This window comes from Onychostruthus taczanowskii, unplaced genomic scaffold, assembly GCF_017590055.1.
Source record: "Onychostruthus taczanowskii isolate IOZ18803 unplaced genomic scaffold, ASM1759005v1 scaffold3, whole genome shotgun sequence".
NCBI classification, from domain to species: Eukaryota; Metazoa; Chordata; class Aves; order Passeriformes; family Passeridae; genus Onychostruthus; species Onychostruthus taczanowskii.
This window is the reverse complement of record NW_024500349.1, coordinates 25,126,835-25,138,001: the sequence shown is the minus strand read 5'-3', so window position 1 is coordinate 25,138,001 and position 11,167 is coordinate 25,126,835. Positions and strand designations below refer to the sequence as shown.

At 59.9% G+C, this 11,167-nt stretch overlaps 1 protein-coding gene across 1 annotated transcript in view; it reads right to left on the bottom strand.

Moving 5' to 3' along the window:
* LOC121338026 overlaps positions 1 to 11,167 on the bottom strand; it is a 33,177-nt gene that overhangs the window by 7,821 nt on the left and 14,189 nt on the right. Inside the window, exons 20-25 of the mRNA XM_041408569.1 lie at positions 10,697 to 11,109; positions 9,804 to 9,930; positions 8,062 to 8,175; positions 7,684 to 7,794; positions 5,825 to 6,734; positions 182 to 338 (exon numbers count right to left, since the gene is read on the bottom strand). Of these exons, the coding sequence (XP_041264503.1) occupies positions 182 to 338; positions 5,825 to 6,734; positions 7,684 to 7,794; positions 8,062 to 8,175; positions 9,804 to 9,930; positions 10,697 to 11,109 (1,832 nt within the window). The remainder of the gene's footprint in view (positions 1 to 181; positions 339 to 5,824; positions 6,735 to 7,683; positions 7,795 to 8,061; positions 8,176 to 9,803; positions 9,931 to 10,696; positions 11,110 to 11,167) is intronic.

The window sequence follows — 11,167 nt, the reverse complement described above, 5'->3', positions numbered from 1 at the left end:
CGGACCGCGCGCGGAGCGGGGCGGAGCGGGGCGGGCGCGCGCCGCACAGCGCACCCTGGCGGGCCGACGGCATCAGCGCCCCGCCCCGTCGGGGCCCCCCCACGGCACCGCCCGCACCGGGAACCGGGGGGACCGGGGGGACTGCGGGGACCGGGGGGGACCGGGGCATTGGGGAACTGACGGGGCTGGGGGCGTTGGCGGCACTGCGGGACTGGCGGCACTCGGGATTGCCCGAGGAGCTGGGCTGGCAGCGCGGAGCCAGCCGGCACCGGGGGGACCGAGGAGTAACGGGGAAGGCACCGGGGCGCGGTGCAAGGGGACGGGAGGGGCCGGTTTGACTGGGGGCAAGTGGAGGAGAGTGCGGGGGGCTCGGTGCGACATGGCGGGGCAGGGGAGGGACCAGGGGGTCACTGTGGAGGCCCCGGGCGGCTTTTCCGGCCCCGCCCGTCGGGTCCCCGCCGCCCATCCCTGCGGGCTCGGAAATGGCGGCCGGAGGCGGCGGCGCCGCGGAAATGGAGAGACCCCTCCACTCCCACCGCTCGGCCTCCCCGCCGGACCCGACCGCAGCATCGCACCCCATCCCATCCCATCCCATCCCATCCCATCCCACCATCCCATTATCCCATTATCCCACCCCAGAGCTGCAGGCTCTGTGTGACTCTCCCCACAGGAGCTGTTGGTTTGTTTCTGTTCCCTGCTGAGATCTGGACCTTGTCCTGCAGGGCCTGGGCTGGAATCTGCTGGGCAGCCCCATCCAACAACTGCTACAAACAGAAAACCAAAATATTGGAATTCTGGCCCCACGTCAGCTGTGGATGTGGAGCCCCTTCCATCTCCCAATTCCTTGCAGAGTCCTGTGATCTGCAGGGTGTCCCTGTTGTCCACTCCAGGCAGCCACACATCCCCCACTGCCTGTTTCCTAAAGAATTGGGGTAATTTCTGCCTGTTTCCTAAAGAATTGGGGTCATTTCTGCCTCTTTCTGATCTTCCCTTTCCTCCTTCTCCCAGCAACTCCTGAAACCATTGATTTTTCAGCCACTTTCAAAGCACAGAGACTTTTTTTACAAGGGATGGAGTGCAGGACAAGGGGGAATGGCTTCCCACTGTCAGAGGGCAGGGCTGGATGGGATATTGGCAATCAGGAATTGTTCCCTGGCAGGGTGGGCAGGGGCTGGGCTGGAATTCCCAGAGCAGCTGTGGCTGCCCCTGGATCCCTGGCAGTGCCCAAGGCCAGGGGCGTCAAGGAGGGGTTTGGGTGGCTGGATGCTGTCCCGGGGCCACCGTGACCATCCCATCCCACAGATCCCATCCCATCCCATCCCATCCCACAGATCCCGTCCCGTCCCGTCCCGTCCCGTCCCGTCCCGTCCCATCCCATCCCATCCCACAGATCCTATCCCACAGATCCCATCCCGTCCCGTCCCGTCCCGTCCCGTCCCATCCCGTCCCGTCCCGTCCCATCTAATGTTATCCACTCCCATTCTCTCCCACCCCATCCCATCCCATCCCGTCCCGTCTAATGTTATCCATTCCCATTCTCTCCCACCCCATCCCAGTCCGTCCTGTCCTTCCCGGTCTTGTCCTGCGCCATTCTGTCTATCCCACCATGCCCTGTCCCATCCATGTCCTCCTGTCCCACCCATCCACGCTGTCTCTTCGTGCCCCGGCCCATCCCACTCCATACACCCTGTGTGATCCCACCCTGTCCCATCCCATTCTATCCATGCTGTGTGTCCACTCCTGTCCCAGCCAGTCCCAGCCCGTCCATCCCACATCTTGTCCCATCACATCCCATTCCATCCATGTCTCATCCAGTTCCATCCCATCTCATTCCATTCATCCCGTGCCACTGGATCCTTTCTTATCCCACCTCCCAGTCCCATCCCTGCCTGCTCTGGCACAGCCCTGGCACACCTTGGGGGGGAAGCTGGTGACACTGAGCACAGGGAAGGGCAGGAAACCCTTTGGTTTGTGGGAAGAGGGAGAGGACAAGTGGGATGGGTCACCTGGGCTTGGGGGAGGACAGGGGTTTGCCAGCAGGTGGGGACCCCCAATTAAAGACCCCCTGTCCAGGCCCCTCCTGGGCTGTCCCAGGGGATTCACTGGGGTCACTCAGAGCATGGGGGGGATTCACTGGGGTCACTCAGAGTGTGGGGGATTCACTCAGAGCATGGGGGGGATTCACTGGGGTCACTCAGAGTGTGGGGGATTCACTGGGGTCACTCAGAGCATGGGGGATTCACTGGGGTCACTCAGAGCATGGGGGATTCACTGGGGTCACTCAGAGCGTGGGGGATTCACTGGGGTCACTCAATCCCCCCGGGCACCCAGGGGGTTGGGTGGCTGAGGGACCCTGGCACTCCCTGGTCTCTGTGGACCCCAAGTGCCACATGCCCATGGTGGCTGTGACCTAAGGGCTGCCCTCTCCCCTCCCACACCAAGTCCCGAGCTGGAACAACCCCTGGGCCTCGCTGGAGCTCAGGGGGTGTCTGCTGGGGAGAGGGAACTGTCTCTGTGTCCTGGGCTCTGGCAGGGAAGAGCCTGGGGAATGCTGGGCTGAGATGGAGCCTGGAAGGAAAAAACACCCAATGTGTGGCACCAGCTGTGCACCCTCTGAGACTCCTTCCAACCCATCCTTTGATTCCATGATCCCAGCTCCAAGGTGGCCACAACCACCAGCGCTTCTCCCTGTCCCTCATCCTGGGCGCGGGATGTCCCAGCTCCATCCCACCACGGATGCAAGGATTCCTCAGCTGTCCACAGCCCATTTGTGCGTGGCACGGGCTGGCTCCCGGAGCACAAACCCAGATCAAGTTAAAACCACCCATCCCAGATGCAGCATCCCAGAGCAGCCTTGTTTGGCTCTCCAGCTCAGCTTGGCTTGTGCTGTTCATCTGCTCCACAATGACCTGGAAAAGCTCCAGCCAGGAGCAATCCCATCCCGTCCCATGGATCCCATCCCATCCCATCCCATCCCATCCCGTCCCATCCCGTCCCGTCCCGTCCCATCTAATGTTATCCACTCCCATTCTCTCCCACCCCATCCCATCCCATCCCGTCCCGTCTAATGTTATCCATTCCCATTCTCTCCCACCCCATCCCAGTCCGTCCTGTCCTTCCCGGTCTTGTCCTGCGCCATTCTGTCTATCCCACCATGCCCTGTCCCATCCATGTCCTCCTGTCCCACCCATCCACGCTGTCTCTTCGTGCCCCGGCCCATCCCACTCCATACACCCTGTGTGATCCCACCCTGTCCCATCCCATTCTATCCATGCTGTGTGTCCACTCCTGTCCCAGCCAGTCCCAGCCCGTCCATCCCACATCTTGTCCCATCACATCCCATTCCATCCATGTCTCATCCAGTTCCATCCCATCTCATTCCATTCATCCCGTGCCACTGGATCCTTTCTTATCCCACCTCCCAGTCCCATCCCTGCCTGCTCTGGCACAGCCCTGGCACACCTTGGGGGGGAAGCTGGTGACACTGAGCACAGGGAAGGGCAGGAAACCCTTTGGTTTGTGGGAAGAGGGAGAGGACAAGTGGGATGGGTCACCTGGGCTTGGGGGAGGACAGGGGTTTGCCAGCAGGTGGGGACCCCCAATTAAAGACCCCCTGTCCAGGCCCCTCCTGGGCTGTCCCAGGGGATTCACTGGGGTCACTCAGAGCGTGGGGGATTCACTCAGAGCATGGGGGATTCACTGGGGTCACTCAGAGCGTGGGGGATTCACTGGGGTCACTCAATCCCCCCGGGCACCCAGGGGGTTGGGTGGCTGAGGGACTCTGGCACTCCCTGGTCTCTGTGGACCCCAAGTGCCACATGCCCATGGTGGCTGTGACCTAAGGGCTGCCCTCTCCCCTCCCACACCAAGTCCCGAGCTGGAACAACCCCTGGGCCTCGCTGGAGCTCAGGGGGTGTCTGCTGGGGAGAGGGAACTGTCTCTGTGTCCTGGGCTCTGGCAGGGAAGAGCCTGGGGAATGCTGGGCTGAGATGGAGCCTGGAAGGAAAAAACACCCAATGTGTGGCACCAGCTGTGCACCCTCTGATGGAACAACCCCTGGACCTCGCTGGAGCTCAGGGGGTGTCTGCTGGGGAGAGGGAACTGTCTCTGTGTCCTGGGCTCTGGCAGGGAAGAGCCTGGGGAATGCTGGGCTGAGATGGAGCCTGGAAGGAAAAAACACCCAATGTGTGGCACCAGCTGTGCACCCTCTGAGACTCCTTCCAACCCATCCTTTGATTCCATGATCCCAGCTCCAAGGTGGCCACAACCACCAGCGCTTCTCCCTGTCCCTCATCCTGGGCGCGGGATGTCCCAGCTCCATCCCACCACGGATGCAAGGATTCCTCAGCTGTCCACAGCCCATTTGTGCGTGGCACGGGCTGGCTCCCGGAGCACAAACCCAGATCAAGTTAAAACCACCCATCCCAGATGCAGCATCCCAGAGCAGCCTTGTTTGGCTCTCCAGCTCAGCTTGGCTTGTGCTGTTCATCTGCTCCACAATGACCTGGAAAAGCTCCAGCCAGGAGCAGGATGAGGGAGCTCCACAATGACCTGGAAAAGCTCCAGCCAGGAGCAGGATGAGGGAGCTGCAGGTACCCGCGAAGGGCTGACACGGAATTCAGAATGGAAACACTGTATTGACAGACTTTACAAAAGTTATTACAAAACACGGTCACGAACCAGCAGCTGACGATACAGAGCGAAGAGACACCACGTACAGCCACCTCAGAACAACACCAACAGCTCCAGAAGTCATCCAATATTTACACAAACAGCTGGAAAACTCCGGGCGGTTATCGCATACATGGAAGTGTTTTAGAGCAACTGTGAAATATAGTGTCACACCTTTCCTTGTAGTATTATCATCATCATAATTAATAATAATAATAATAATAATAATTAATAATAATAAGACTACTTCTAGGTTAACTAAAAACCAAACAGCTCTTTACAGGGGTTAGGAGAAGCTGCTTTCACTCGTCTGACTTACCTGAGTGAGACCAAACCCAGTTAAAAAATAATAATAATAATAAAATCACCTTCATTGTCAGGAGTCCGCGTGTCGGCCCAGCGGCGCCGTTCCCTCGGGCCAGAGGGGAACCACAGCCCGCCCGGTGCCAGTGACACCCTTCAAAAGCACGGAGACGCGTCCTCCTCGTGCGAGCGACCCCAGCACGCCTCCCGGCGCCGCCCTTCCCGCCTCCTCCTGCTCCGATGTCCTCAGCCCCTTCTCCTGCACCTGCTTTATCTCACCCCGCTCTTTGCCGCGCTCTCCTCTCCGCTTTTCCGCCTTCCGCAAATCCCGCTTCGTGCCCCGACCTCCTCCTCTCTGCCTGGCTTCTCTTGCCTTCATCCCAGTCGTGGCCTCGCGGCCTTTCGGGACACGGACGACGCAGCGGGAGCGGCACCTTCCTTCCCTCCCTCCCTCCTCGCGCTTCCAGCCTTGCGGTGAAACGAGTGGAAAAAAGAAAGCGAAAGCTTGTCACTCCTGAATATGCACAAAGATAGGTGGGGGAACACCTGCTAAATACGGAGCCCAGAGAATCGCTCGGGGTTCGTTCTCTACGGGCAGAATCCAACCCCGCGTAGGGAACAGCGAGCGGCGGGGCCCGCGCCGCGGTGGAAGCGCCGCGGGGTCCCAGAGCCGCCTGGGCCGGCCGAGCAGAGTCTTTAAGAGGAATTCCTTGGATGCTTCACCAAAGCGGGCTTCGTAGCGTGACCACACGGATTAGCTGCGATACAAGTCACCTGCCATCACGCCGCACGTCCACCTGCCAGACCGTCGCGGTCGCCGCGAGCCCTCCCGCCCCGGCCCCACCACGGCTACTGCTTAGTCTCTTTTTTCACGCAGAAATGGTCGGTTTGGGTGCCCGCCGAGCCCAGGTTGTGCTGGGAATCCTCCCCGGGCCGCGGGTTGCGGGAGTGGATTTTCTGGTGGCAATTCAGGGACTCTTTGTAGCGGAAGTGCTTCCCGCAGACGGGGCACTGGTAGGGGGTCTCCCCGGTGTGCACCCGCCAGTGCTTGAGCAGGTGGTCCCGCCGGATGAAGCTCTTGCCGCACTCGGTGCACTGGTAGGGCCTCTCCCCGGTGTGGATGCGCTGGTGGCGGATGGCCTTGGAGAGGTCTCGGAAGTCCTTCCCGCAGTAGGTGCACGTCAGCGGCCCGTCGCCCTTCCCCGTGTGCAGCTTCTGGTGCAGGATCAGACTCACTTCCAGGCTGAAGCTCTCCTTGCACTGGGAGCAGGTGTAGGGCCTCTCCACCATGTTGTTCACCTGGTGCCTGACGAAGCCGTACTTGAATCCCGAGCTCTTCTCTCCGTCGGGGCGCTTGGACGCTTTGGAGCGGGAGGGGCCCTGGCCCTTGGCTTTGGATTTCTGCCGGAAGCTCTCGCCGCGCTCCAGGGACGTGCAGGCCTCCTGGCTGGCGTGAGCCTTCTGGTGGGTGGCGAAGAGCTGCTTGTCCAGGAAGCTCTCGCCGCACTCGCAGCAGATGTAGGGCCCCTTGTCGGCCGCCGCCTCCTCGGGATCCTTCCTGGCCAAGTCTCTCCCGCGGCGCACGGAGCGCCTCAGCCCGTTGCCCGTCGCCGTTCGCTGCGGCCGGGCCGACCCGCTCTGGCTCTTGCTGCTCGATTGCATCTCCTCCTCCGGGTTGGAGAAAACCTCTTCCCACTTTCCTGTCAACGACCTGGAAAGCTCCAGGCTCTCGGAGCCTTCCTCCTCGCACGGCTGTTCGTCTGGTGGAGCAGAGACACTGGTGTCATTTGGGGTCACAAGGACTGGGCTGTCACTTACTCGGTTCCCTCGGGACACGGGATGGTCTCTGCTGTGCACACCCAGCTCAGAGCCTGGCACTGACAGGGCTGTGAGTCCGGCTGGGAGCACCTACACTCTGTCCAGAGGGATTTGACTTGGAATCTTGGAATTGTTGAGGTTGAAAAAGGCCTCAGAAATCTTAAAGTCCAGCACTGCCAAGGCCACCCCTGACCATGTCCCCATGGATGTTACGTCCCTCCAGCAATGGAGAATCCACCACTGCTCTGGGTGGTCCCAATGTGCAACAGGCTCTTTTAGGGAAGAATTTTCCCAATATTCAACCTGACCCTCTCCTGGCCCAGCCTGAGGCCGTTCCCTCTCCTCCTGTCCCTGTTCCCTGGGAGTAGAGCTCGACCCTGCTGGCTGTCTCTTCCTATCAGGGAGTTGTGCAGAGCCACAAGGTCCCCCTTGAGCCTCCTTTCCTCCAGGCTGAGCCCCTTTCCCAGCTCCCTCAGCTGATCCTGGTGTTCCAGACCCTCCCCCAGCTCCATTTCCTTCTCTGGACACACTCCAGCTACTTTCTGCCTTCAACTATATTGTAATGTAATATTATATATATAATCTAGCTATAGATAGGTAGCCAGAGGAAAAAAGAGGGTTCCTGAAGCAGGACAGACCTTTAAGAACTCATGCTTTAGGATAAAGCCCAAAAAACAGAAGAAAAAGGAATAAAACTTTTTTTCCTTCATAGGCTTGGACAGTGCCCGAGGGTGAAGGATCTCCCATGGTATAAACTGTGACTCAAAGCAACTTTCTGAAATTCTGGAAAAGCATCATCCAGAAAAGCTGAGCTGCTCCTGGGAATGAGGCTGGGAAGTCAAAAGCACATCTAGGCAAGGGACATTTTCCAAAGCAGCTCAGTGCACTCACATGTACCAGGGACCTCCATGCTCTCCTCTTCCTCAGAGCCTTCGTGGCTTTCAGCCAGAGTCTCTTCATATTTACCCCACGAGCTGTCATCAGGCCCAGGGAAAAAAAACTCTGTGCAAGAGAAAAGAGCGGGAGTTACACTCCAAACTCTGCTTTAGAGGATTCCAGAAAGAGGGATGCATCAGGTGGGAGACAAGCAGGAGGAGTTACACTCCAACCTTCCAGCTGCTTTAGAGGATTCCAGAAAGAGGGATGCATCAGGTGGGAGACAAGCAGGAAAGCAAAGCCCCCCTGCACCTGAGGAGAGAGCTGACAAAACAGAACAGCCCCACATCTACCTCCACCTCCCCCCTGAGTCCCAGGAACCTCGTGGCTCACCAGTGCTGGGGTCTGTGGGGGTCTCTCCTCCCTCGGAGTCCTCCTGATCCTCAGCGTTGGGATCCTCTCCCTGCTCAATCCGTGTCAGCAGATCAGGCTTGGAAATGGCAGCGTCTGCACACAAAAAGAGGGTGAGGATGTTTCCCCCGCCCTGGCAGGAGAGCGACTCTGCAGCCTTTGCCCACCAACCTTCCTTCGCTGGGAAACGAACGAGAGAGGCTTAGGAAGCTGCTCTCAGCCCTCTGCCCCGCTCACCTTGCGTGGGCCCTGGATGCAGGAGCGCACTCTGCTCAGGTGAGGAGCACCTCCCAGCCTGCAGCGTGAGGAGGACAGTAAGAAAAGGCATCCGGGCTTACCTGCAGGCTCTCCTGTCTTCTCCTCTGCGCTAAGGTCCGCGGATCCATTACAATGGGGACTTCAGCTCGGGGGCAGCAGCAGAGCTGCCAGCACTGCCCTCCCCGTGCGGTTCCCTCCAGCCAGGACCGCTCCGTCCTACTCGTCCGAGTCACGGGCTGCTCGCGGATTTTGGTGGGGGAAAGGGGACAATCACCATCTCTCCTCGGGCGGAGAGCAGAAAACTTCACTTCCAGACATGTGGGAGGCCCTGGGGGTTAAACTCCACCTCTGCTCCGGTGGATCCGTTTGCCTTACACAGGAGCCAAAGCCCTAAACCTCGTTTCTCAAGGGAAACCTTGGGATGAAGCACAGATACGTTTCTCTAAGCTCCAGGCTCAGATCCCCAGATCCTCTGCAGCTGCATTCCTGCGCCTCAGGAGCAGGACACGGGACTGGTTTAGAAACAGGAGGGTGGGGGCTGTGGTTACCCTTCACCTTTCTCCCTGGCACACAGGGAATGCAGGAAACTTCTGTTCAAAGAAATAAATGGGGGGGAAAAAAACCACGAAAGGCCTGGATTGGGCAGAGCTGGATGGCAGGGAGGCAGATGAGGCTGGACTCGGCACAGGGAAGTGTCTGGCTACCAGGGACGGCGTCTGCGCTCCCACCCCATGTCCAGCCAAGGCAAGGTCATTTCTGGAACATGCTGTGAAGGCAACGTGTTCCCCAGAGGGAATTCCCGCGGCCGGGACTGGCAGGAGCGAGCGGAGCGCGTTCCTTTGGCTGGGAATGCACTGCCCTGAGCTGCTGAGGGGAAAGCAGGAGGCAGAGCTCAGCCTCAGCCACCGCTTCTCCCCAGCTCTGCCCCAGCAGACCCCGCAGGGGTCGAGCAGGACTCGCTCCCTGGGGCTGGACAGAGCACCGGGCAAACGTCACTTCTTCCTCACGGGAGAGGAAAGGGAAGTCTGCACAACTCCCCATGGAAAGGGCTGGAAGGAACCTCAGAGGCAGGGCACAGGGCACCCTCCGCTGCCCTAAGCAGCCAGCGGGCTGATGCACCCAGCGCAGTGGATCTGTGGACCTTGGCGTGACAAAGGAACTTCCCTCTCCCCCAGCTTTGCTTGGACTGAGGGTCCTCTCACTTCCCCTCCTCCTCCTCCTCACAATCCCAGCACTGGCCGGGCTGCAGGGACCATCAGGGAGCCACTGTCCCTTCGGTGACACTCATGACATCCTTCCACCCTCAGCGTGGCTGTGAGGGCTGAACTCACTGCCAGGGTTGTGTCACACTCCCCAGAGCACACACCCCCTCCCTGACCCCGCAGGGCACAGCGCTGCTTCCGTCCACCAGCTCCCAGGAAAACTCTGTGCCAGGAGGCTGAGGGCAAACCCAGGCCTGTCATTACCCATGGAGATGACGGCCTCGTAGTTGCCTTTCATGATGTGCCTGTAGAGCTCCTTCTGCCACTCGTTGAGGCTCTTCCACTCCTCCTCAGAGAAGTTGAACGAGGCGTCGTTGAAGGCCACGGGGACCTGCAAGGAGCAGCACCACGGGGTCGGTTTCTCATTTAACAAAACACCTGGGGACGTTTTCTCATTCAATTTTCTCACTCAAACTCCTCGAGCGTCGTCCCAGACAGGAACATCTGCTCCTTCCCACGTGCCTCATGCCTCAAGGGACACGACAGGGATTTCCCCTGTCACCCGCCTGTCACCTCCCCCTGCTCAGCCTCCTCCTGTGACAGGCGATGCCCGGTGCACAGTGCCTGGCACAGACTCCTTTGCACCTCCTTTTTAACACAATTCTGCTGCTCATCATCTCTGAACAGCCCCTGGGGATGTTCCGGAGCCTCCCCAGTTACAAGGGGCTGAGCCACAAAATTCCATGTGATCCAAACACAGGAATTTGTGACGTCCCTCCGAGATCACACGTGCATGAATAGGGCATAATCCACACAGCAGGACCTGTGCTGGTGCTTCTGGGTGCTGAAGGAAAGACAGGGCTGTGGGGGAGCCATGAACAGCTCTCAGCAGCTGTCCCAAAATGGGACTGTGAGCACAGGGACCAGGCTGTCACTGCAGGATATGGTGTTGTCAGTGCAGGATATGGGGCTGTCAGTGCAGGGATCAGGCTGTGAGTGCACAGGATATGGGGTTGACAGTGCACAGGAGATGGGGCTGCACAGGATATGGGGCTGTGAGCTCAGGATAAGGGGCTGTGAACACAGGGCATGGGGTTCTGAGCCCAGCATACGTGCAGAACAGCCCCGTTTTCCAGCGGGGAGCAGCAAACCGTTACCTTGGGGACTTCCCCTTTGGCCCCCGGGGGCAGCCGCAGGATCCAGAAGTTCCTGTTCTTCAGCAGGTTCTCCATGTTCTCCAGCCGCTTCTGCAGCTGCCCGTACTCCTGGATCAGGGTGCCCAGCGCCGTCCACTTGCTCTCCAGCTGGTTCCCGAACTCCACCGCCGTCTTCTCGCAGCCGATCAGCTTCGTCTCCGCCATCCTCATCCTGCCCTCCAGGTTCATCAGCTGCGCGGCCTGGGTGTCCACCTTCCTGTCCACGGCCTGGATCTCGGTCACCAGCGTCAGGGAGATCTCTGCGGCCGGCAGCTCGGCCTCGCCGCCGGGGCCCTGCTCGGGGGCGGGCAGCGGCTGCTCCAGGCCCAGCTCCTGGGGCTCCATCATGCACTCCAGCTCCTGAGGGGGGAACGCGCGGCGGTGAGCGCGGTGAGCGCGGTGAGCGCGCCCGCAGCCCGCGGGGGGGGCGGG